The sequence below is a fragment of the Pempheris klunzingeri genome, chromosome 18 (genome assembly GCF_042242105.1).
Source record: "Pempheris klunzingeri isolate RE-2024b chromosome 18, fPemKlu1.hap1, whole genome shotgun sequence".
Taxonomy (NCBI): domain Eukaryota; kingdom Metazoa; phylum Chordata; class Actinopteri; order Acropomatiformes; family Pempheridae; genus Pempheris; species Pempheris klunzingeri.
In genome coordinates, this window is record NC_092029.1 from 9,864,954 (window position 1) to 9,892,405 (window position 27,452).

The 27,452-nt window shown below is 40.9% G+C and overlaps 3 protein-coding genes across 3 annotated transcripts in view; 1 reads left to right on the forward strand and 2 right to left on the reverse strand.

The window, feature by feature from the left end:
* Nucleotides 1-8,835, reverse strand: part of rps12 (ribosomal protein S12) — a 43,726-nt gene extending 34,891 nt beyond the window's left edge. Inside the window, exon 1 of the mRNA XM_070849194.1 lies at nt 8,826-8,835. The gene's annotated coding sequence lies outside the window, so the exon portion shown is untranslated. The remainder of the gene's footprint in view (nt 1-8,825) is intronic.
* On the forward strand, nt 1,176-6,384 carry fam167ab (family with sequence similarity 167 member Ab). Its single transcript, XM_070849638.1, has 3 exons — nt 1,176-1,208; nt 3,980-4,516; nt 5,548-6,384. The coding sequence occupies exons 2-3, from the start codon at nt 4,148-4,150 to the stop codon at nt 5,809-5,811; spliced, it is 633 nt and encodes a 210-aa protein (XP_070705739.1). The 5' UTR covers nt 1,176-1,208; nt 3,980-4,147; the 3' UTR covers nt 5,812-6,384.
* A 2,857-nt stretch (nt 8,836-11,692) lies between the features above and the next one.
* Nucleotides 11,693-20,523, reverse strand: ccm2 (CCM2 scaffold protein). The gene is made up of 10 exons (XM_070849099.1): nt 20,138-20,523; nt 15,948-16,124; nt 15,710-15,793; nt 15,376-15,559; nt 14,758-14,894; nt 14,126-14,261; nt 13,927-13,984; nt 13,654-13,789; nt 13,412-13,550; nt 11,693-12,984 (listed from the first exon to the last, which is right to left on the reverse strand). Exons 1-10 carry the CDS (start codon nt 20,165-20,167, stop codon nt 12,689-12,691), a joined length of 1,377 nt encoding a protein of 458 aa, XP_070705200.1. The 5' UTR covers nt 20,168-20,523; the 3' UTR covers nt 11,693-12,688.
* Between the last annotated feature and the right edge of the window lie 6,929 nt (nt 20,524-27,452).

Consider the following 27,452-nt stretch of genomic DNA (forward strand, 5'->3'; position numbering starts at 1 on the left):
GGTTGCACTTAAATATGAGGAGGTTTCTCAGGTTGCATTCCAGTATTGAAGACATAGTTTATCTGACTAAAAGGACAGTAGATCCACAACACACAGAATCCCTGCCCCTGACACATTCCTCCTAAAAAGAGATTTTTGCTGCAAATCACATTTTTTTTGGTTTTTCACAATTTAGCACTTTGCCATATTTTTTTAGTCTTAATAGTTTGGAGTTGCTGTTATTGCTGGTTGGTTTGGTATCCTCCATTTCTTTGTGCATCTGTATGTGGACAGATTTTATTCTACACAGTTTGGGCAGGGTCATTTTTGAGTCCGTATCATAAGAGTGTACAACGAAGCAATACAACAGTCACAATATATTTAGACTGACAGTTATATAAACGGGTTATTTTACAACTTTATAGAAATGCTGAGTCTCTGCGGTTTTACAATAACCAATATTACATTGATATTGATTAAATGTTGCATAACAAGGAAAATGCCCCAATGACCCTTTAATGTCAAATCAAATTATTCAAAATAGTTATAAACTCATTGACATTAGTCGTGTCACCTGCACCGGTACAACAGCAGACAATCAGCACTGAAACAAACCACCAGTTTTAAAACAAAATGCTCTATTTTGTCTATATTTATGTTGTGTTGTTATAGATTTATATTCCATGGTGGAAAAAACTAGATTCTCACAGAAACTCTATGGCTATTACCACTCTGCTTTAATATATTTATATACCTTTTCTGATAAAGCTTTTTGTATGTATACTGGCAGAATTTATTCTAGTGACTTTACTGAGGGAAAATAATGTGCAACTAGTGAAAACTTTGTGGTTGATTAGTCTGTGTTCATGTTCTGAATTTTTCACATTGTGTACTTGTTTTCCAGCTTTGGGTTAAAAAAAAAGGTTTATGTGTTGGGTTGGAATGAAAATAAATGACAGTAAGAGTGAAGCTGTTGTTGGTTATTAGTCTGTGGCGCACTAACATTAATATTCATGCGGTGGGAAGTCTGATAGGGATTCCTGGGACGTCTCCAAGCAACCACAACCTGACGCAACCGTCCCGCCCCTCCTCCGGTAGCTCCCTGCTCAAAAACAAGCGGACCGCGGCGGTGCTGCTGGGGGACAATGTGAGAGGGAGCGGGCTGCTGCTGCAGGTCTGCACTCATGCTGGGACGACTGCCGGGGCAGCAGAGGGGGGATTCCTCCAAGGTAAGAGAGCACTTAGGGTGACACAGTGTCCCCCACCGTGAAGCGCGCCATCAGGGTGGCTGGAGGGGGTTAAATACATGTCTGCTCACGTCTAGAAAATGTGGACGCTGTATTGGTGCGTGGCGGAAACTTCAGCCTTTATGTGGCGTCAGATTTATTACAGAAATTATGCCATGAAGAATTCCCTGCCATTTCCTGAAGAAACCAACGAGAACTGCATGGTGGTGCCTTCATGCTGAGAGAAAAAAAAAAAAAACCCAACTGGCTGCATGATCAGAATTGGAAAAATGTGTTAAATTGGCTTTGCGTTCCCACACCCCCACTTTAATGGGACTGGACTAACACTGAAATCAGGTGAAGTCAATGAAATCAGAAACCCAAAGAAAGAACTGTTACATAAATATTTATTATGTATAAGTTCTATTGCTATTACTACGAATAATGGCAATGTTTTGGGTTGATGGAGGAAAAAAATGGTGAGAAAAATATTTTTTATTCTTACTCATGTAATGATCATTTCCTGTATGTATGTGCACGTCATGCAGGACACTCTGCTAAATAATCATATACAGCCAGAAAAGGACACCTGTTGATATGCAGTTTTTTCTGTATGTGTGATGGGTTTAGGCCGTCAATGTGGCATATTTGCCACAAGTAAGTGCCATAAGTTTCTGTTGCCATAACAAAGAAATCCAACATGCCCCAGTAATTGGGAGTTTACCTTCATGGATAGCTTTTGTTTCAGGCCACTCATCTCGAGTTTGTGATCTAGCTGATGATTTCTACAGACGATGCTCATATTCTCATGTGCTACATCGCATATCAGCACATTATCAACCCTCTGGTGTGAAATGTGATACCTTTGAATAGAAATGACGCAGAAGTGTTATGTTATAGACTGGAGAGATGCACTCTTCAAGCTTGATTAGTTACTCTGCAGCCATGCTGTGATGTGTGGACGTGTTTCAGATAAGAGAGCCTGACTTTATAAGCCAGACCAGGTTTTGGCATCTTATAGTCCAGCACCACAAAATAAATTCTGTCGATTTGCTTTTCTTCCCTAGATTTGTCTTTGTTTGTCTTTGGCCCAGGCTGCATTTGATATTCAGAATGTAAAGTTTGGCTCAAGAGAAAGATTTCCTGCTGGTCTATTTAAATGTGGCTTGGTTCACCAAAAATGATCAAGCAGCCAACAAGAGCCTGGTTTTGGCTTTTGGTTATTATGTTTTTAAACCCCTTATTTCTTCATACTGGCAATCACAGCTCGTTATATAATATTTGCGTACACACACTCTTCCTCATCTTTCTAAACCTCTTGGCTCGGCAGTTCCTATTCACAGTTTAACCCGCTTCCTTGCTGTACATGCAGGATCTTTACAAACTGTTTAAAAATGCATGTGGCATGGATTTTCATCCTCCTTTAATGGTCTCCTGTAACAATGTGGTCTCCAGAGACACACTGATTCCCTTAGAAAATAAGGAGGGGATCCATTCACAGGCTTTCATAAGTCAGCGACTCTGCACAGTCAGAGGTCTATTTTACCTCGCAAAAACAGCCAAAGCCTATCATTAGATACAAGGGCAATGACTTCACTGCTGGTCTGCTGTGCCCATTATGGAACAACTGAGCGCTAACCACTTATTGAGCGCTTGAAGACTTTGTAAGAGGACACCGGGCAGAAAGTCTGCCTTTCTGCCACTGTTATGAGTGCAAGTATGAATGCAATATAATTTTAAAAAAGGCTGTGTTAAAGATTTAGTTTGTGACTTCATTTCCTGAGTTTCTGTTTGCCTCCAGACTCACACCAGTGTTTCTAGATTGGTCTGAATAAAAAAGGGATATTTGGATTTGGAAAAATTGGTATGAAAGTTTGACAGGTCACCATAGGAAGAATCCCACTAACTTTAAAAATCTCCTGAATTGTCCTAAATTAGCTCTGCCATGATGTCGCCAAATATAATAATAATAATAATAATGATAATAATGGCACTGGCTATCCCCTGACTTTTCACCTGTAAAGCTAACATTCCCACAAGCCTCAGCTGTGCTCTGTCTTTAGCGCTCACACACTAAACTAAGGCGGTGACCACAGTTAGTGTCATTGTGAGCACGTTTGCATGATTTTAGCATTTCGCTCAAAAATGACAAAATGCACATTGTTGACTAGCATGTTTTTGTTTGCACATATCTAATGAGGAGTACGTCATTAACTAATGAACATAATGACAATAATAATTCAGGATCAGTTAAAGTCATTTTTGAAACGTATGTATTATTCTTGCATATGTTTTTAGTCAAAAATAGAAGGTGCACTGCTGCCAGTCATCTGTCACTTCAGGTCGGTTAAGGCAATAAGCCCCGAGGACAGGCGGTGGAAACTTGCTGATTCATTTGCGGCGCCTGTGTCATTGCTATGGAAACAATTTGTTCCTGTTAAATTGAAATCCTGGAGGTGTGCTCCCTCAGCGTGCAAATCCTTTTTCTTTTTTTTTTTATTTCAAACACGAGAAGCCAAATGCTCAAAATATATCAGTTTACAGAGTGAGAGGGAACGTGGAGAGCGAGTGCACAAACTTCACTCATTACGCTCATCGCTCAGTCTCTCTGGGATTTAATCTATCCAGTCACGTCGCTGAGCCTGTCGTGCCAAAGTTGAGGCACAGCCCTTTTGTCAGATGTCACCTTAGTTTTCTCCCCTTGTCATTTGGAGATGGTTGACAGTGGTATTGTCAGCAAATGTTTCATAACTTGCATCATCTCTTCTCTACAGTTTTGAAGAGCGACGTTTATGACAAAGAGCAGAGAAAGTGGACGCAAGAAGGCCATACACCCACAACTCATTTGTGACAACGAAGAAGGCCACCAATGAAGACCAGCTATCTTCATCTTTTTTCACTGTGACCCATTTTTTAGGGATCTCTTTGTATCTGACAGAATAATGATGGACGCTCCCACAGTTCCTCAGCTTGTGGTGGACGGGGCTTGTGTCCTGGAGGAAGCAGAATGTGTGGAGGACGTGGATTTGCCTACAGACGACCACCTCATGAACTTGAAGGCCTTGACGGAGAAATTAAGACTGGAGACCAGGAGACCTTCTTACCTGGAGTGGAAAGCTCGGCTCGAGGCGGAAAGCTTCGGAGAGTCGGGAAATGGAAAAGGCCTGAACCAAGCGGAGCCCGAAGGGCAAGTGGTCACGCCCAAAGGGACTGTAGTGAACTCTGATGTGGTTCAGTGCAAGTTGCCATCAGGTGTCCTGAAGGGATTTGGGAACATCGACGAAGCTCTCAGTTGGTTGAGGAGAGAACTGGTGAGACATTTTCACGGTGTACTAATGTGTCATCTATCTGTAAAACATGGAGTACTTTGGTATAAGTTTGGCATCTCAAAATATTTCATTTCGTTTAGTATTTGCAGCCCTTGTTCAAAGTTGGTCCTATTTCAAAGATCTCGTTTTGGCACTTAACCCAAATTCAAACACTTTAATTCACATTTTCAAATTGAACAGCTTTATAATTTTACAGTTAAAGGCACGACTGGAAATAACCTCCTCCCAATTAGAAGTTATTGATGGAAACAATGTCCAATAACTGGCCCATTGACACTAGTCATGAGATTGATTAGGACTCTGGGAAAAATGCTTGTCACACATAGTTTCTGCAAGTTCTCAATTACTCTGCACATCCGCTCACCGTTCACAAGCTCGGACTGAGCACGGAAAGAGGCACCGTCAGAGGCGCAACCACATTCACACAGTATGTGGCCACGAAGATTTTGCACGACAGTGGACAAGAGAGATGATTGTGATCTTTTGCACAGGCGTTTGCACACAGACAGTAGGCACCGAGGAGAAAAAAATTGTGAGAGCTTATGACGAGAAGTTGGTTTGCGTATGTTCCGCTGTGAGTTTTCCTTTTAGACTGAAGGACTGAATGCATGGTCCTCCAGGGAATCTAGATCCTGAGAACGACGCGTAGATTGTTGTTCGAATTGTGACAGTTCAGTTACTTCAAATTGTGTTTAAAGGAACTATTGAACATTTTGAGAAACTTTGTTATTGAGGGTTGGGTGAGAGAATACTACTCTAATGTTTGTACAGTAAATAATGGAGCTACAGCCAGGAAACAATTAGCTTAGCTTAGTATAAAGACCGAAAACAGGGAGTAACAGTTACTCTGGCTCTGTCCAAAGGTCACATAATCTGCCTACAAGCACCTCTAAGACTCACTAATTAACACCTCTTGTAAAACCACGACTGAGCAGCTCCATCTGTGAGGTGATGAACTGATGAATCCGGTAATCAGCGGGTTGTTTGAGTGCCACTGTTTCTCTCTTCATCAGACAGACATGCGCTTGCAGGACCAGCATCTGGCCAGGCAGCTCATGCGGCTCCGGAACGACATCAACAAGCTGAAGATAGAGCAGACGTGCCACCTGCATCGCCGGATGCTCAATGACGCCACCTTTGGCCTCGAGGAGCGGGACGAGCTGTCGGACCTGCTGTGCGAATGCCCTGTCACCCCCGGGCTGGGCCTCTCGGCCCCGCTGAGACTCATCGGCGTCACCAAGATGAACATTAACTCTCGCCGTTTCTCACTCTGCTAGTGGCAGTGGGATCACCTCATACATTCTTTTTCATTTAGGGCTAGACGACAATGTTATGAGGAGAAATTCTAGAGGTAAACCCAGTTTTACAGACACTATAATTAAAGACAGAGATATAGGTACGTTGTATTATTTAGACAGTAATTTCAGTGTAATAGGTACATAATTAGACTTTTTGCCACTAAATTATACGTGGCAGCAATATCCTGAAACCTCTTTGTCAGATTTTAGACCTTTAGGCCACCATGACTTGAAACAGCATGCTTGCAGTTTTTAAACTAAAGTAGAGCAAGAAATCTTGTATATTTCCAATCCTGTCTACAAGACAAAAGTTATCAAGCTCAGATTAAATATAGTTTTACTGCATACGGATCTATGTATGATGCATTCAGTGACAGTCAATAATTTGTTTGTATTGTGGATGCAAATCTAAATGTTTTGTGCATTTAAAGAGATGCCTTAATATAAATTGGACACTATACTGTACACAATGCATTTATAAGTTGGTGAGCAGTTAATGATTGTCAAATTGCACAGGTTTGCTTCTTATAGTAAAGATATATTTAGCTCTTGGTTGGAGCTTTGCCCTTTTTATGCCTCAGTTGTTACGTTCCAGACAGAAGGTAACCATCTGAGACGGCATCGTTTGTTTGAAACAAAGACATTGTTTAGGTTCATGGGTAAACATTGACTTAGAACTCATCTGGATCTCTGTGTGTACCAAATGACACGATTATGTGGATCTTGTTATAAGCTTTCTGTTATGTCTGCAGTTGTGATGGGATACATCATTGGAGGTAACCTTTCCTCGCTCATTTTCTCTTGGGTTGTGGGGTTTTGCATTTGAACCATAAGCATATAGAAATCTCAGTTAAGTATAGTCCCAATGCACAAGCCTTGCAACTGGAAAAAGAGGTTCCAGGGTTTGCGATGCTCCTCCTTGTGGCCCAGATATGCTATAATACAATCCCAGCTCTCACGCACCACATCTAACATGTTTGCCACAACTGTGAGCGAGCACATTACCTCCTATAGCAACAATTGAATTGACAAAGTTAACACCAGTGTCTGATCAGACTGTTCCAACATTGTATGATTAGCTTTTTACAGCAGCACAACACACTTATGTATTGTCTCAGCTTGCCGTGTCCCCTGAACAGTGGCACAATGCCACCTGGCAAGAAAGCAACTGCCATGTCAACTTGATCTTGTGTTACTAAGCCTGGAACACACCTTTAAAAACTGGTTTGGTAAAATATGATACCTTAAATGGGGCATTGTTAGTGCTTTTCTCAAATTTACTGGAAATAAACGATCCATGAAGAAGTTGGATGCGTCCGTCAATGTGCTGCCATCACAACACGGTGTTTTCATGTGGTTAGACGTGTCAGTGAAACACGGGATAAGAGGGGAGTCTTTGATCAGCACACTGTGTATTAAAGTGCTCTCTGAACAATGGAAGGATCTGGGAGATTAGGCATATGGAGTAAAGAAGCTTAGATACACTGAGCACAGCAATCTTTTAGCACTTGGGTGCAGAGTACGTCACAGTGGGTCACCAAAACACCTAAAGTTACTCTGAAGTTTTCTGGAGGCGTTCAGGGCCTTTAACTAAATATCTTCTATCTGCTTGTGAAGCTACTGTTGTTTTAGGAGTCCTTGTGATAGCAGACACATTAATATTAACAGATGCATGAAGGAAACTGTCGACATTGTGGGAAATGACCTGCAGAGAGTAAAATCACACCACATATCTGTCCGTTATTTATGAAGCTAGCTTAGCTTAGTGCAGAAGCAGCTAGCTTGACTTGGAAAAGAACCTCTGAGGCTCTAACAGGATTTTCTTTATTTAATCTGTACAAAAAGTGTAGTCTTGCACGTAATCCCCAATACCGGCAAATGTAAACAAGCAAAGTTGAGCTAGGCTCGCTGTTTCCAGTCTTTCTGTTAAGCTACTGCAGAGAGCTGCTGACTGTAGCTTCACATTTAATTAACAGTTATGAGAAACGGTATCGACGCTCCCATCAAACTCTCAACCAGAAAACGTATTGAAACGTATTTCCCCCAAAATGTTGAATTATTCCTTTAAGCTTGGGAGAGTGACACAAATTGGATATCTCATGCCCGTTGGTCAAATGAGCCTCTCTGTCATCTTTGTTCTCACAGCTTTTGTCCTGCAAATAGCTTCATGTGTACAAACCACACAGCTACTTGTGTCAACAGTTGGGAACAGCCTGGGATCCCACAGTGTTGGGCATGTGTGGAGACATGGGGCGTGGGGGCATGAGTTTTTGCATGTGAGCGCCTCCCGTGTCCTCCTCCATCTGCGGGGCCTGAAGTGGCATGTCATGAATGACTTTGCTGAGCCTGAGATTTTTATGCATGAGCTCCAGCTTTATGTGAGCTTATCGCTGCTGAAAGCCACAAGTCCTTTTGACTGAAAGGCTGCCAAAGGGGACGATCACACACTTTTTCGAACAAGCTGATACCGATCAACGGTAGTTTCATTTCTTTTTTTCAGCACTGCCAGCAGATTTTTTTCATTATACTTGAGTAATTGCAACTAAACAAATAATGTGCATTCCAAAAAACTATTCCAGAGAAAATGAAAAACAAAAAGTACTTTGTGCTTGGTTAGAGTCCACTCCTGCCCAACAGCTGTCCCCAGAGTTTGTCATTTCATTAATTTCATGCCTAAACCATCTCATTTGCATGACAAAATGACTTGACAGGCATATAAAATCAGGCACTATTTCTGCTGCTGAAGCATGACGACCAGATACTGTATTTAAAAGCCTCAGTCCTGATGCACAATTAGGCATCCTGTTGCGAGTTTGAATAAGGAGATGGTTTAGAGCGACTTGGATAAATATCATGATATCGTGTCTACCGAGAGCTGTATTTCTGATGTTCATGCCCGGGAATGTAGCTGCCATCCTGTGCCAAGGAATATAACAGATGTAACACCACAGAGATGGCGTCCTCTCCTGCAAACTCAACCGTGAATGGCTGACAGAAACCTCACCAAGGTGAGCGACGGGGTGGGACTGGCGAGGATCCCAGACTGCATCTCACGCCGAGTCTTTGTGCAGGAGTGTCTCTGCACATCTCATCTCATCTCAGCAAAGGTTAACTGTAAGGGTGACACATTTGACACTACGGTCCAAAGAAGAACACAAAAAAAACAGGCAAACAGCAGGATTTTAATTGATGGATTATTCCCCATTTCGTCTCTTTTTTTGGTGACGAGATTTCCTGCTTCCTCATTTGTGACACTTCACAAAGCTGTAACTTAAGACTCCTGTATTTATTATGCTTTACTGGAAATCATTTAACCGGCACTGGTACATTTAATTTTTAATGGTGTGGAAATAACGGCTGAATCAGATCGTTTTCTGTTTTGGTTGGAGAAACAAGGCATGTTGCAGACTCATGAGGCTTAAACCTGCCCACACAATTAAACTCCCCTAGTGTCGAGACACTGATTCAGACTGTGTTGGTTTGTTGGAAAATCGATTTATAAGGTCAGAGGAACACTTGGAACAGCGCCTGGACACATATTATGAATGTCCAGGAGCTAAAAATAACTCATAGCTATATAACCATAGCTTTTTATGTGGGATATTAATTTTCAAAAAAGTCCCTCACTTGCAGATTCCCTTTCTTTTTGGATGAAGCTGTGTGCTGTGTGAAAGATTTGGCAAGTGGGCAAAAGAGTCTTGGATGTGAAATCACTGGTTACTGGTTTCTGTGTATTTGAATTTGCTAAAGTTGCACAAAATGATTTTTTAACCATCAAGGGGCAGCACAAACATCCTGTACACAGGATGAGCAAACAGTTGCCTATTAGCACATCCAGCAGACCAGAACTTGGCCAGAACTCCAGATTAATGCTCAAATCTTTCTCCTTTAAACTGTGTTTTTGGTGTCCACCTTTTCGGGAGGGAAGCAGCTGGCTCTTTAGCTGCTAAATGCTAAAATATGTTCAGCTAGATGCAGCATATCCAGCTGCTGATGTTGTCTGCAGTTTGGTCCTGGGCAGGCAGCGTAAACAGACTTTTTTTTCAATAGCGGCCAGAAAATATGTTCATGCAAATGGTGAGAGTGAACTAAAACTGCAGACGATAAAACCAAAACAATGAACTGAAAGATTCTAAAAAACTGAGGAGTATGGAAAGCCCATCGGTTCAAATACACGCAATGTTAAACTTCTTAACACATTAACAACAAGAAGTCATGAACGGGTTGACGACACATTATCAACATGTAAATACTGACGATTTATCAACATGTTGACATGTTAACATTTGACTGATAATGTTAAGAACACCAGCATTTTGTCTGTGTGTTGATAACGTGTTATAAGGCGCTGTCAAAATGTTGTCAGCAACTTAAAGTAAACTTTATGTGTTACTTTGTGTTAAAATCACGTGTTATCAACATGCTGAAATCGCCAGTTTTTGAGCTGATGGGCTCTCCATAAAGACCTGCAGTCAGAAGATAAATATTAAGTGAGTTCAGCGCTCATCAGAAGTACTCTTTTATATATACAGTATTGGTGTTAGCTGCTTGGAAGTATTATTGTTATTCAGGACACATTCAACCAAAACTTGACCGAATCAATAAGCATAAAGGGGGGCACGTTCAAATGTTTCTACTTAAACATCATTACTGTGAAGTCACTACTATTAAGTCTACGATATGATCAGTTTTTCATCACTGTCTAATATTTGAAGTTGCCAACCCAGTGAAGTTCCAGGCCTGTACATTTAATCCACTTACCACTAAGGCCGAGACCTCAAGCTTTCATTCCTGACTACACAGTTCTTTTCAATGGAACAACTAAACAATCGGCCATCTGATTCTTCTCCACGAGGCACGATCATGTAAGGTGGTGGGAGGCACTACAGGGGCCCCAGTCGATGCTGTAAAGATAATTGGCAAACTCTTTAGAAAACAGCATGGGATCTTTTAATGACTTAATTAACCCGACAGATCTATTTAATAATTACTTGCTTCAAATGAAGCACTGTAACGAGTCATTCTGTTCTCTCGAAAATTGGATTAAGATGAGAATTTACAGGAGGCCAATTAGGATTCTGCCAGGCGCTGTGAGAAGCCAAGCACGGTTCAATTACACTGAGACTGTGTCAAAAACAATCATTTCCCTCTCCTTCTGTACCAAAACAATGAAACAACATTGTCGCAGATGGGTACAACTTACCACAAATATTTTGCTCGTGTGATTAGGGAGAATCTATTTGCTCGGTGAGATCATAGGCTTCTTGATTATCTCATCCTTTTGTTCGAGGCAGACAGTGTCTCAGGCCAAAGTGGATATTTGAAGCCAGGTGTAGTGTTCCAGTCTGTACATGCGCCCCCATACCTCTGCTCCACTCCTACAGCAAACACAAGACAATCCAGACAATGGACAAACATCTTTCGATTGCAGTTTGTTTTGCACTTTTAAACTTATTAAAGGAAAATCGTGTAAAAGCAGGTCTGAAAGAAATGGTTTAAAAGCCTGGTGAGCGGCTTTACAGAATGGAATGTGCTCGGCTCGAACTGTGCTGCCAATTTCTCGTCCCTCAGACTCACAGAACTAATCCCCAACCTTGAGGGCAACATCCAGCGTGATTGCTTTGATGAAACTCAAGCTGAAGTTCCACAGAAGCTTAGGTGCATCCAAGCAAATAGCCAGTCAGAGAAGATCATAATCAGATTACAAATCTCTCACCTCGAGTCATCTTTGGTGTATGAAAGTCAAATTAAATGAGGTGGTCAGTCTCACTTTAAACTGCTCATATAGCTGCAGACAGGTGTTAAGGATAATAACCACGTACTTTCAAACATCATAACATAATTTTACAACAAAACACTGTAAAGTAGCTGTTATTTAATAACCATGATTTGCTCAACAACTGTAGTTACAGTTCATAATTACCCGTCTGCGTGTGACAGACAGTTGGCAGCAGTACTGCAGTGTAAAGGCACAATGACAGATAAATGTATGACATAACAAGATGACCTGCAGGAAAAAAAAATCAAAAATCAAAAATCATAAATTTACATCAGCCATAAGCTAACTGGCTTTGTCAAATACAGTCCCCACTCAATCACTTCAATTGAATGAGAATTTTTGTTTTTACAGCATTTCCTTGGTCAGTTTGAATAAGGCAAAATAATAAAAATGAGTAAACACTGATAACAAATGATAGTGTAAAACAAAGTGGTACACAAATCTTACTGAAAAACAAAATCATATATTTATATATATATATATATATATATATATATATATAGAAAAATGTTACACTCTCACAGCAACACACAAATGTGAAATTAATGAAGAAAACCAAAGTTGTCCTGGTGGATGAAGCTGATTGACCTACTGTAACACAAAAGCACAAACCAGTACAGCCTCAGTCTTAACCTTCTAAAACATATACACAGTCCTCTGATGGATTCTCCAGAGTCTTTGAGGGGTTTCAAAACAGACTGAGATATTCCCAAAGACTCGGGAGATGTTCGCTACATTGCTGACAGCAGTGGCAGATACTGCCAATAAATGAGTACAAAAATCAAAGAAACTTTAGAAGTACAACAGAGGCCATGAAACTCTCTGAAATGCAAAACTAGCCAATTGACAGCGTGTCATCTAGAGGGTGTGCATAAGTGCATTTGTTGACTTCATGTTTTCGTGGTAATGCGTTGAGGTTTTCCTTGAGTGTGTAGGGACTGTGGAACGTCCTCTTGACAATTAGAGGAAAATACAAATAACCAAATCTTAGGTCAGTGCCAAGGACCACCTTCATCTGATCCGTTCAGCTCATGCCTAATATTCGTGTGAGGATTGGCTGCCGTTCTGTGTCTGCTCTCAGGGTGCCACTCCCTCCTGGTCCATACTGCAGCCGAGAGCTTCAATGTCATTGCTGATATCAGTGATCATGCGGTCCCACTCGTCTCCCTCAGAGGCCTCCTGGCCTTCGTCTGAGGCAGCGCTTCCTCCGGCTGCTCCGTTGCCGTTGGTGGTGGAGTCGGAGGCGGAGCTGGCTGTGCGCCGGTAACGCCCGAAGCTGTCTGTAATGATGCCTCGGCCGTCCTTCACACCAATGGTCTCGAGGAAGTTCTCAAAGTGCTGGCTGTCCTTCTCTGGTATGAAGGGGCGCAGGCCTGCAGGGGCAAAGTTAAAATATTTTTACTTTTCGCCATCCTTCATGAAAGAATTTACAACTAGGTGTTGTGTACTTCCATCACAAAAGCAGAAAGCATGCAATAATGCATAATATATATTATATAATATATAATACTGCTAAACAATCATGTTATATAATTAAATAATTTTTTTTGTGAACAATACGACATCACCATAGCAACATATCATCATGCCTGTTTCGTTTAGGCATCCTGCCATTCGTTTGTTTGTTCTTCCTGTACCATTAGGAACGTTGTGTTTGCGGAATCTGTGTGAACGCAGCATTTATCTCCTTTTCTAATCTAATTTTGTGCTCGAGTTTCTCCAGACCACGTTGAACTCCATAATATGGACCTCTGGCTACACAAGATCATCGTCTCTTAACAGAAAACAGAGTGGTCGTACCAAGAAGAAGGAACTTCCTGCTGTCCCCGTAGAGTTGTCGCAGGTTAATGCAGAACTCGTGGATGGAGGCGCCATTACGGTACTCGTGGAGCAGCGTAGCAAACTGCTGGATCTCTTGTGATGACAGTTTGGTCCGCAGCTAGGAGGGGAGGAGAGAGAAATTGAACAATAAAATGAAAACAAGAATTAAGAAAGCTTGAAAAAGTGTCTCAGAACAAAGAAAGAGGGTGAAATTGTCATACTGTGGTCATGTAGTCCTGCAGAAGCTCTGCAGCTGTGGTGCTGAGCTCTCCTTCGCTCGCGGTCTTCGTCTGAGGAGATGCTGGGGTGGAAGCAGATGGAGAGATTTCGTCTGCCTCCATAGAGCCCTGGAAAGGACTGAGAGAAGTATGCACCCCTTGTAAGCGACATGCAAAAGTAAACCACTTTCAGAGATATGTCAAAAGTCTGTCTTGGGCACTGTGTCCAAAATGGAGACCATTCACCAGAGTAGGACTCTTCAGCTGTGCACTTACAATGTGCTGGCTTCGGCTTCAAAGGCCTCCTTAACATCCACTTTGCTTGAAGAGTCATCTGCAAAGTAGTAGCAGAAGGTCTGACTTAAGCTTTCACACTTCAGTAACTTGAGAAGAGGGAAATCTCCAAAGACACTAACGAAACAGTATTTCACTATATCACACCAAATCAAATTTCAAAAAAATTCTTTTCTTTTACCGCTGTATAGAGAAAGGTGTCTGGTAGGTGTAGTTGCTCCATCAAAAATGGCTCTGTCCAGGAAGTCGATGGTTGACTCTGTGTAAACTATCTGAAAGACTTGGCTGAGCAAAAGACACAGCTCCTCTGCTGCCGCCTAAAAGACGAGAAAAGTTAGCGATTAAAAGGTGCACTCTTGTGTAGAAACTTGTGTATCGTTATTCTCTAAAAAAGTTTTTGGCATGATGAGACTGACAAGTGCAGCACCATCAGCTGAATTTTTGTTCACTTAGTTAGTTAGTTATTCACCACTTGTGGAATTACCAGTAGGAACACGCACGTACATACAACTGCAGACTGTTGTTAGCCCTAGCTTCATTGTTACCATAAATTTCAAAAATTATAAGTCACTGCTGGCAATTAGAAATCAATGTCATTTTACAAACAAAACAGTATTTTTTCTGCAGTTGACTCAGGTTACATCCTGACACTTAAAGGGGCCCTGATGATTTAAATTCACATTTATAGCAGTTTCAGTAATTCGATTTGCTGTGCATTCGATTTGATTTTTTTCATCTTTGTTAATGAGCTGAATTTAAAAAAATTTACTTTGCAGAATTCCATTTTCCAGGTACGGAGATGAAAAATAATACCTTATTATCAACAGCCAGCACAAGCAGACAGCACACCTCCACAAGCACAGCTCCACTCTCTGATAAGGAGCTCAGGGTCTGAGACTTGTTGAGATCAGGACACGAGCTGGGACAAGGAGAGCCTCCGGACTCCTGGGCTGAAAAACAGAGAGAAACACACAGTCATATTTAATTATTCCATTGTTAAATTGTTGCAGACTTACTTACTTTGGGCATTTTATTAAATATATTAAATATTTTCTTCATTATTGTGCCACAATATTTGAGTCATTGAGTCAACTTTTTCGCAGGATGATGTCAGTTAAGCGCTTGTTTTAAATTGGATTTAACATAATCAGACCCCAATTATTCCCTGCTAATGAAATTGTCTTTGGGAAAGGCCATGAGGACAAAGAACCAGAGGGCAACACTGACTACAACTTTAATAGGTGTGCTGCAACAGGACTGCAGGTAACTCCTGTCTGGAAGATATATATGACGCTCCTGCTAGAACGACATCTTGAGCCACATCTTTATGTGTCCTTAAGCATCTGTAGACTCACATCTTACAAGACTAATTTTATGACTTAATTTTAACATCACAACACTTACAGGACCATTTAATGTTTTTTTGTTTACCTGTTTTGATCACCACAAGGTGCAAAGAATCGTCCCTGATGTAGGAGACAGCAGCGATATCATGGATGGGCACTCTCAGGATGATGTCTTCTCCATCTCGCCATACAAGCTTTATGTTGTATGCCGACAAGCTCACCACTGCATCCTGCTCTAATGTCAGCTGGCCTGCCAGCTGATGGGACTTCTGAGGATCACAGACACATACAATTGTGGGTTATTATCCTTATTGTGAAGGAAATTACAAATACCATATCTGACAACTTTAATATTCCAGTTCACCATAAATAAGATCCAATTGATGGATCAGGTCGAATCCTCTTACTCGGATACTTACCCTTGCAGTGTCAATGAGCTGCAGCACTTCTGTGCGACTTGATGGGTTCAAGTATCCTGGAACTGATGTCAGCTGCCCCAAATACTGGACAGGACAGAACATGCACAAATGTTTTACTAAGAGTTGTACAAAAATCTACACTTTGTAGCCTACAATCATGTAAATTATCATTAACTCTGAAGTTCATAGTACTACAACATTTGAGTAGGGACTTTATATCTCTGCTAGTCACACTCACTTTGACTTCCTTCTCAATGTAGTCATTAAGCAAGATGTCAGGGTCGATGCGGTGGTCAGGCTGAGAGAGGGAGAAGGTGTGGAGGGCCCTGCGCTCAGTGGCTTTCTCCTGGGCCTTCTTGTCTCTACCCTTCTCTCCTTTCAGGAAGACTCGCTTGAACGGAGACACGATACCAGGCTGGTGAATAAAGACAAAGACAGCAGGGTTGAGAAAGCAGAGGGTTGTTAAGCCATCTTCTGAAATGCAAAGCAAAGAAAAATGCAAATGCAAGAACAGAGACTCTAAATTATAAACCATTGGTATTATCCGTTTCTATGCAACAGTATACCATTAATGATATGTACAATGGTATACTATAATTATTACTATTCATATCCATACACATATGATGCAATTGCAATGGGCTGGCAATGTAGTAAAGCAATTGCAAACGCAGCCACTGTCCCCCCAAAAAACAAGTAGAAACAACATCAAACTTCTGTTGACTGTTCATACACACAGGTCCAGTTCATGCTTATTTTTTGCCATGTAATTTCTGCTGCTCCTGCCTCCCCTTACTGTGCTGCAAGCTGCACGGTGAGACACAGCAGATGGACTCTTTCAGAGAGCAAATGCACAGCCCTCAGTGTTACCCAATATGTGTTGCTCAAATGTCAACAATAACACGCGCAAAAGGAAACTCTGCATTGTGCAATACTGGACGGTTTTGCAGTTGTAAAACACGACAAAGAATGACATCTTAACATCTAAGTTGTGAACATCAACCTCAAAACATCAACGAGCAGCCACCACAGATTGTGTCTTGCATCACAAGAGAAAAACAAATTTTCCTTTTATTCTAAAAAATTTTATTTTAAAGCACCTTCATTATTTTGCTTGCAAATATCATTCTTTAGTTCTTGTATCAGCTGGTAATATGTCAACACTGTAGCACTCAGCTAGCTCAGTTAAAAACTGAGATACATTTTGTCCAAGCTGTTGAGCTCGTGTATAACAAGAAACATTTCAAAAGCATTTTTAAATGCTTACCTCGTTCTCCATGAACACGAGCTATGAGAGTTGCCTATTCAACAGCTAAACACAGCCTGGCCACGGATGCTGTGACGCGCGCACTGTCCAAACTAACCACCTGTTGCCTCCACTCAGACACAGCGACAGCTGCCAACTGGTGACAGACATACAGGACTGAACGCAGCCCTTGTGTATGTGAGGGGTGTGACCCCCCATAGAGGAAGGGAAGTGTCTCTCTCACTCTCTATACTCAGGCACAAGGACAGGAAGAGGACTAGCCACAACTTCCTGTGAAGACACGCGCATTCATGTGTTGAATATTGAAACGTTTAAAAAACAGCAGCAGACTTCTTGTTTTTTCTTCAAAACCGCCTCACAGATGACAGAAGATGATCACTTTTACTCCAGATTTTCATATTTCATTCAACCGGTTAATGATAGCTGCCTTACATATGTCACTTAAGACTAAGCTCTGCAACTGACAGTCCATACAAATCATTGCTAACCCACAGATATACAAGAGCTTATTCTATTATACTAACCACAGATGTTACGTCTGCAGTGCTGCTGACACTGCAGATGAAAACAATGCAGACAATCTCACGTAGCTCTTTAGGGCTTATTTCCTTTTTTCAGCCACCTTATCAAAAGGTCAAAGTAACAACTTTAAGCTACAATCACAATATCAAGCAGGAAGAATAAGTTTGATCTAGATGATGATGCTGTAGTAGTTCTAAGTCCTTGGTAGAGTTGTATTAACTTATCTACAAAGTTGAGCATACATAAAACCTTGGTTTGGAGAAAATCACAAGTTTAATCTGTTAACACACGCACAACAATGGTGAATTCAGCAAAGGGTCAGAGAGATTTATTTGACTCTTTACACTTAATGTGGTCCCTGCCTGATGTGCTGACATTTGATCACAGACTGTAGACTCCATACAACAGCACAACTGATGACCAGTGCATTATTTAATAGTACGCAGCTCGTGAAGAAAAGCGCATTAACATTGTATGGCTTCTCCTTGTGAAATGTGAGACAAAAGCTACCGTAGTTGACCCCGGTGAATGGCCTCTGGATGAACAAGTGCCCTTTTTTGGTGAAAGTCTGTCTACAAAGACACATAAGTGAGGATAATGTATGGCTTCTTTGTCTGTCATGGCCAGGGTGGCAACAATGCAGGTGGACTTCCTCATACTTAAAAACAAAACTTAGTATAAGAGGCGTTACGATGAGACACTCTAGCTTGCATATTGTTTTGATCTAAGTATATTCAGTGTAAACCAACAAGGTGTATGAAAAACAATCCAATCCTACAAGTAATTACCATATCTTGTTGATGACTGACTGAGCTATTCACAGTTGAGTATTTAATATTTAAATTTACATAAAGCATTAGAGTAATTCAAGCCCCCATTGTGATTTGTTCCCCAAACACCTGTGGCCCTTCTGTAAAATGCTACAATCTTTCCCTGCAGCGCTTCTATTACATATTGATGTTCTTCATCCCTGATGTGTTAGTCCTTGTAAGACATTACCACTCCAGGACTCCTTAGGCCTTTCTAAATTACCAAAATAAAAGAAACACTTAATCATGTTATATGAAGTGGTCTGAGCTTTCACTTGAACCTGTGTAATAATATGCATCACTCCATGTAGCGGATATAAAAAGTACCCCCGGGCTAAATGCTGTTCACTATCTCCACCAAGTGGCACAAACATGAACTATATGTGTTTGTGCCGCTGATCCCTAGAAGTCAAAGCTCATCACCTCTGATGAGGACACGAGTCAACAACAGCACACATTTTCAGTTTATACTTGCAATGACTCGGCACCAACATCTAGCAAAAAGAGGCCATTAGCAGTTTCAAGAAGCTGTTCACTTAAAACATTAATTTGTACTGAGATTAAAGGGAAGAAAAATATTGTTTTTCCACTTGAGGATAAAGCTATTAGTTTCCTATGGACATGTCTTTTGTGGCAACTTATTATTAGTGAAAAGCTATTCTGAGTGGCGTTTTAAGTAATGCTCTATCAAACTAAGATCAATAAACAGTGCGGTCGAAAAACATTTCCTTGCCACAACAAACCCTCTTAACACTAGGATATCACTTCATTTCCGTCCAAATTTCCCTTCACATCAAGAGGAGGTGGGATTACATGGGAAGTAACATTAGAGGTTTTGTCACGGAAAAATGATGGAATGAGCAGCACAATCATAGCCAAGATGTTAACCTCGGACACTTCACTTCTCATGAGCAGTGAGCAGCTCAGGCTGCGAGAGCCCGTCAGTGTCATGTCCTGCTGCTGATTTGGTGGGTCCTCCCTTCAGTTTCCTCCTGTACCAAATCAGAGGAACAGAGGGGAAATGTCCCTCGTGTCCGTTCTGAGATACATTGGTAAGAAAAGACATAAGAAATGTCAGCCATGTGTCTCAACATAAAGATCTGTCTCCACATCAAATGGGATCATTAGGTACTATGTGTGTGCTGTATGTGTGAGAAAGGGCAGGATGGTTGCCACAACCGAGGAGTGCTGATTTCCTTTAGCATGACTGACACTGATAACCGCTGCCTTTGACAGCTGGTGTTGAGCACACAGATCGCCCATGACCCACGCCTACACTGAACAACAAGGGCTGTTACTCTGGGAAACCTGGTGAAGCTTTCATTACCTTTTTAGAGGAAACTGACACTGCTGTATACCAGCATCACCCTCACTGTTCAAACAACAAAAAACAACTATACATTAATCTCATTAATACAAAATTGACTGATGATTTATCACAGCGGACTGATATAAAAAGAAATTCTTCTTTATATAAAACAAAAACATATGGGAACTGACGGTAATCCTGATCTGAAACAGTAACGATAAAACGCTTTAAATGTTTACTTGTATCACTTAACTCGCTCTTTTAAAATTCAATCTGTTGCGCCTGAACTTACATTCATTAAATGGTCCTTAAGTTACACATTTTACTAATTTAAACGACAATAAGTCTGTCAGTGTGTTATCCTGAGTGTTTGGCCCCTGTGCGCTGATATTTACTTATGAGATAGTTGGCTGAAGTTAGCCAGCTAACAGCTAAGCTCGCCTGGTATGACTAGCTAGTACGTTAGCATGCTAGCTAGTCAACTTGCAGTACATAGTAACTATGTCAACTGCCCGACTTACCTTTTTCACTTTTTTCACATCATCCTCCATTTCTATGTAAATGTCCTCTTCTTCATATTCTGTTCAGCGTGGAGATCCAGTTGATACAAGACATTACTACTAGTTGAAGCTTTTTACCAGCACTCATCTGACAGTAGTTAGCTTGCTAGCCTAGCTTAGCCTAGCCTAGCCTAGCATTGGTAAATTGATGCCCGAATTTGAGCTGATAGCAAAACGCCATCCTGATTTCTGCCTTATTCAACAAACATTAGAAAAAATGCCGGCGTGCCACCAGTGTGAAAGTGGTATGCGTCAGTGCCGCTGGAGCAACTACACAAATAGTCTGTAAAGAAGACAAACTCGGATAAAACAGGCAAAACTTTTCAATCGTGCCGCCATTTTGGGCGTTGAGCTGTGGTCCAGCATGCTTTGCTTTGCTCAAACCCAAACAGCTGCTGCTGTGTCTGACTGCGATAACACCGACGAGTGATGAGACAAGCCAGCCTGACGGAGCTGTGCTGCGCTGTGGCTGCAGAAAATATCAATTTACTCAACAACAGAGACTCACATCAGACCTGAGCCATATATGCTGGCAAGGACTGACTTTTGCAGGACTGGACTGTTACATATTAGGTAGAAATCTCGACACAACTGCTCCAATTCTCTAAAGGGAAGTCTCAAATCATTTTTTTTGCCACTTAATTATGCACAAAATTCATAAACAGATGATATTTTTACTTGAAATATCAAAGAAAGCACAGGTGGCTCATATATGTTATGTGTTCCAGCTTGCACTGGCACACCTAAATGTAAAGCAGATGTTATTAATGTTACACTTGCATTTTGTAGATAAAACATGCAAGATAACTTTACATTTCTTGCTCTGTAAAGACTTTATCGAGAGATTATTATTAAATGGAAGTTAAAATGGAAGTCCATTTTGTAAGCGGAGTAAGAGACAATTTTCAGTGTCACTCTTATTTCAAGTATCTTGACATGCTGTTTACCAGGACAAGAATGTAGACGGACATCAACATGGCGACAGAGAGAGAGACGGAGGAGACAAGAGGAGAAAGACAGATGCATACAGCGACAGGATGTGAATAGAGTCACTCATTAGGTTGACTGCATGAGTGCCACCAAAAGAAGGGAAAGCCTGTACGTTCGGTAATGGTCGGTCATATATACTTTTGAAATATATTCTGCCTTTATTTTCCTAAATCTGTGAATAAATCAGGCGAAGGTTAATGTGTCTGCTTGTTTGAAATGGTCAGGAAATGTCACTTTGATGACGTCTCAAGAGGATTTCGTCATGTAGTAAACTATGCTTATGTTTCAACATCTATATGTTGATTATTGATCCAATGTGCAAGAGCTGTTACCTCATAATTAGTGTAATGATTGCTGCCATGTTAAAAGCCCCAGTGCAGCCATTCATTATTTGTCTATGTTGATTGTAATCTCTCTCACTTTTTTGTAGTTTTGTTGCTGTTTGGGTCTGACAACTTTAACTTCTGCCATTCTTATTAGGACATCAGTTTTGGGACATTACATGCAATAATTCCCATCATACTTCAACCTGCAGAGGTCCAATCAAAGTAAGTGAAGTGCAGGCATTTACCTCAAGTTCAAGATGTAATAATCACGAGTTAAAAACACTTCCTGGAATGCATTATATCAAGACATACTGACTAAACTGTCTCCATCTTTAGTCCAGAGTGTGTAGGCTCACATCTTACACCTTTGCAGGCCGCATATTGCAGCTGCTTTCATCTGCTGAAATGTGAAAGGTGCACGTGAATACAGTACTGATATATTGCACTTTCAAATACTATATTTATTTTTCTCTTCTGGGATGAACAGTCTGATATATGAATCTACAGTAAGGCTTAACATTACATTTTCAGCATAATATTTCTCTTTTCATCTAAAAACCAAAACATACAAAAAGAACTTTAGCACCATATGTTATTAATAATATTCATATTGTTCCCAAAAATAGGACATCAGTTTTGCTTTTTTAAAGAACGGGGATTCCATGAAACAATTTACTTACATTTTATATTCAACAACAACAAAGAAATCATTCCTTATATGTTCTCAGTCACAACATAGGTTGTATGAGTACACTTTCATAAAGATGCTACAGACTGTAGCGAATTTGCTTTCTCACATTGTGCCAACTCTTGGAATACCCCGGATAAATCATATAGTCTAGGGAGTATCCTGATAGATTTGTGAAATACACCAACAAGCTAACACAATCTAGAAATTGATTGAATATAAACAAAGCAATATTTCCCAACACCTTTGATAACAATTTCAAAAATCAGCAGCAATTAATATGACAACCATAGTCGCTTCATCGGAATATCAAATCCATTTTTAAACAAAATGTTACAGCCAATTCTACAATAACAACAAAAATAGATACACACAGAATAAGGACATATAGATGACAGGAATTTACAACACAGCAATCACGTTCTATATATTTTTTTTTTACCCAAATTCCAATAGCAGAAGTACATTTGTGCTCCTGTGCGCTGAAAAGATGCATTTTGTCACCTGCCAGTTTCATTTGTTCAGAGAAAAGAAAGAAAAAATCCTAGTGCAGATTGAAACATAGTAAAACAGAAACATACCATATGTTGAAACCAGTATAATAAACAATATATGAACAGTAGAGTAACTGTAGTTTTTTGTGCAGATCGGAAAATCAAAATGGCACCATTGAGTGTTGAGTTCTGCTGTAAACTGTGTGGATTTGAGGTGCAAGCTCTGTAGCATTTTGAGACTGTAAGTTTGCAGGGCGTGGGCCCTCTCAGTCAACCGGAAGGCTATGCTTTCAGAGAGCCAGGGAGCGGACTGCAGTCCACAGTGGTAGCACCTTTAAAATGTGTTTATTCAGCACCAGGTTATTAACACAAATCAAATAAGGATCAAAGGTAAGAGAAGAAAATGCACCGTTTTATCATCTGAACATACTGCTCCAGTGGTCAAACAGATGGTCATGACACAAAGGTACAGACTTTAACCAAGTCAAACACTACAATGACCTGCTGCTACACATTAATGCAGAAATCAGAGGGACTGTTGTGCAGTCGAGAGCACTTACATGCTAAATGTTGAGGGTCACCTCACAATGAGTTCTAAACGCATGCTGGAAGGTGGTGGGAAAACCAGGAGATGAAGTTATTCAAAAGTGAATCAGTTATCGGGCCTGTTTCGCCATTCCATTGTAAGAAAATGCGACATAAGTGATTTTTTTTTGCGCATTTCGTCATCATTAACATCTTCCATGTTTTACTCCAACTGCAGGCATTATTGTTTTGGCTAGAGGATGTATTGTTCACACGAGACAAACGACACAGAAACTTTACGTCTTGGCACTACAAATCATTCATCATTGCAAGACAGAAGAAGATGTAAAGGCATAGACAAAAGTACAAAACAATCATTGACCAAATCGTTCGGTATCGTGGCTGGCATCTTTTAAGACTATCCATCAAACAGTCCAAAACTAACACTTTGGAGCTAGATCCAAACTAACTGTAACTTGCTGAATCAACTGGGGCTGCTGTGATTCAGCTTCGTCAAATGTAATAAAGATGAGGAACCCTACGTTCAAGTACGGAAGATGCTGAGTATTGCCTTACTTTTTCTCCTATGTCCTTGACAGAACCAGGAACTGGGTTTCACACAGTACCCATCACTTGCTTCTGTCACACTGCGAAGTTTAGTTGTAGCACTGTAACTAGGAAACAGTACAGTCCTGTAGATGATGATTTGAATAAAACTGTAAGACTAGATAGCGTTGTTGGCTGAGGTGTGAGATGACAATTGAGAACTTGGCTTGATCTGAGTCGGGGAGACAATCAGGGAGAATATTGTTTGGTGTTGTCATCGTCTTGGTGAGTGTGCTGGCACATGAGACAAGTAAAGAAAGACATTGGCATTGTTGTTTGCGGACCTGGCTGCCATGGCTGGATTGAAGCACCCAAAGTAACAAGGCACAACAAGGACTGAGAAGAACAAGCTTGCTGTTCAAACGCTCTTGCTGTGAGTTGTGGCTGTCGAGGGATGTGGAGTTGGGCAGGTAACCTGACAGAGACAGTTCTCTATCGGGGGATGTCTTTGTGACCTTGTTTGTGGTATAAAGTGTGGCAGCCCGAATACTACATTGTACAGTATAGAAGCGGTTTCTACTTGCAGTCTTGTGTAGCTCAGCTCTTGAAACCCGTGTATAATTTAATCAAGAAAGATATAATATATAAAAACAAAAAACCCACTTATTAACCAGCTAATCCTTTTTACTAAATACAGCATGTGGCAAAATGGTGATTGTTCTGTAGAAATACGTAAAATATACTGCATGTCTCATAAAAATCCAGACTTGTACATAGACTCTTTGTAGACTTAATTAAAAATCAATTAGTTTAATTAACTGTCATTACTACTATTCTAATGACACAGTCAAGCAAGCATAAATACTCTGCGTTTTATGACATGAAGCACCACTAGATGAAATGAAGCCCAGTTGCACATAATCTTGTTCATGATGCTATATAATACCTTTGTCCCACACACACACACACACACACACACACACACACACGCACACACGCACATGAATGAATCACAGTGTATTTGCACCTGATTTGGACATGTGTCCACGTCTGGAAAAGGTCAGCAGTGTTGATAAAAGGATGCACCGTATGCCAGGCAGCCAACTACCACAAAAAACTGCCCCTTCTTCCCAGCAATAAGTATGAGTAATCATTTCCAAGAAAACAAAATGTGCAAATTATAATTTAGTGGTACAATCCCAGCCGAGGAGTGGTCCAGGATGCAATATGTTCAGGAAAAAATGGAGACCCTTGAGGACATGCCTGGGGATGAGAACTGCATTGAGACACCCCTGAGTCAGCTGGTTCAGTGGTCTTGTTTGTTGGTCCTGAGGAACCCCTGTATTGGCTGTTTTGCTTATATTTTTTAAGTTTAACGATACTTATTATTCATTATTCATTCATTAGCTAACTATTAACATGGCTGTTCATTCACAACAACAGAGAGGAACTACTCTGGCTACTATGGTAAACAATGAACAAGTCGTTTGCATACTATCTATACATATGGTGTTGGATGTTTTGCTCCACCTTAGCTGACCCAACAGTTCTCAATTACTCAGGGCTGAACATCGCTTTTAAGCTGAAGGGTGGCAGACCCTGGATGTTGAAGCTCTTGGTTATGGCAGTGTACCTCATTGCATGTTCTCATGTCAGGATCTCCAGTTGTTCAGGCTCAAACCCCGTTGTTCAGTTACCAGAGTGTGTGAGAGTGTTTTACTGGAGCGTACCAAGGCCCAGCACAGCAGAGATGGGGAAGAGGGCAGAGCAGCAACCGAGGATGGAGCCGAACAATCGGCGGGAGAACAGAACTGTGGGAAAGGGCTGAGGAGACACACGTACGAGCATGCGTACACATCACCATGCGAACATCTTTAGATTCCCCCCAATACATAGTGTAGGTCGCACAGTACACACTGAGAGGTAAACACATCTTCACATCTTTCTCACACAAGCATACAAGGAATCATCCACCGAACTCTGGTCAGGCCCTTTATCACGATCTGTCCTCATGTTCTTTTCCAACCCTGGCAAAAACCCCCTCTTACCTTTAGCCTGGACTTACATGGCATCTGCCTTTTACAGTACGATGTTAACAGGCACCTGTGGCCACAGCTAAGCAGAAAGCCAGTGAGCCAGGAGAAAGGAATCTCTGCTTTGTGTAGGGCTCTTGGGCATCCGTTGTTGGGTGCATTTGTACTAATGCCTCGTACTAAAATCATGCCAAACACAGCAAAGTAAAAAACACACATTATATATTCAGATGAATCATTGAGTAAATAGATAAAATTGGAGTATGAGATGCATTCATTTTTTTCTCATGAATTGTTCAGTAGCCCTCTCTGGAAATTTTAGTCAAGCTCCTTTGACTTAGAAGGCATGTTTTTTTTTTTGTATTTGAGCTTATGTTTGTCATGAGTGAATACAGTGGCTGTCCCGTGGGTAGTAGAGAGCTCCCCCAGGATCAGCTGGGAGATGTATATCAGTGTGTAATTGCTGCACAGCAGGCCTATAGATGGCACACAATTTTCAGGGACTCATTCAACTGGTTCAAGGGGGCAGATAAATTGGAGAGACAGTACTGTAATATGCAATTTGGCTTTGTTTCAACTTTGCTAGCAGGTGCCAGAACAGTTGCCCTGTGCACCAATATAAGAGTATAAACTCTTTGAGGGCACACTGATTTTGAGGAGTACACCTTTTAACACTGAACTGCACAATGTTTTTTGTTATGTAAAAAAGTGTGTGTTCTGGCAAAATATAGTTATGTCAGTGACTATAAATGTGGACACAAATATGCACTGAAGTATAATAGCATAGAAATATTTGTCATATTTTTTTTTTCCAAGAACAAGTCTTTGCACCCAATAAGCATCAACCTAAAACATTTGTTAGTTAAGATAACAAAATAGCAAGGTTGTATAAGGGAGTACTTTCTAGGTTTGAGAAGGGAATGGTGGAGGATTCCTTGAAGGCTGTCTTTGCACTTCAAAAAAAGTGCGTGTTCACACACGTTTGTACCCTTCTACCCTTTACTAAACATGTACAATCTTTAAAAAAAGTCTTTGGAATGTTTTTTGCTATCAATTTCTACCCACCAATTTAGAAAATGTTGTGCTCATCTCAACTACATTCTACATTCCTATCAGAGTGTTTTTTCACCTCAGGTGCTTATCTTAATACTTTGTGCTGTCACAACTGCGGGCAGAAATGATCAAGTAAGGCGTGCTGTTACAGCTTGCCTCCACTGGAGGGCAGTCTGCACTGTAAAAATTGAATGTGTGGGCGGAACTGATTGAAGGTCAGTGTGCTTCTTTTTTTCTTCCATACATGATGCGATTACGATTTAGGATTTTGAACAAAAATAGTACAGCCAGGATGCACTTGAGCCACGTAAGCTTACAGAGGGAAAATCCATTTTGAATTGCCTCTCTTAGACACGTCTTTGATTGTGTCCTCTCTGTAATAGTATCATGATAGAAATTTCAGTGCCTTTTAATTCATGAGCTAAGGACTTGGTAAACATTATCATACATTTCAATAAATTACATAAAGAATGGCAGTAAATGTTGGGATGTGCAAAGACCTGCCCCCTCTGAGACTCTCCATCATTCCCATCAGGCTTTGCGCCAGTCCCATGTCACAGGGACATACAATATGCCCTTCACAAGTATTCACAGGTTGAATCACCAATACAGTATAATGCA

Coding starts and splice junctions, on each gene's coding strand:
- fam167ab (XM_070849638.1), top strand. CDS start 4,148: ATGATGGACGCTCCCACAGTTCCTCAGCTTGTGGTGGACGGGGCTTGT. Junction 4,517..5,547: donor GTTGGTTGAGGAGAGAACTG/GTGAGACATTTT, acceptor TCTCTTCATCAG/ACAGACATGCGCTTGCAGGA.
- ccm2 (XM_070849099.1), bottom strand. CDS start 20,167: ATGGAGGATGATGTGAAAAAAGTGAAAAAG. Junction 16,125..20,137: donor ATGTGAAAAAAGTGAAAAAG/GTAAGTCGGGCA, acceptor TTTATTCACCAG/CCTGGTATCGTGTCTCCGTT. Junction 15,794..15,947: donor ACATTGAGAAGGAAGTCAAA/GTGAGTGTGACT, acceptor TGTCCTGTCCAG/TATTTGGGGCAGCTGACATC.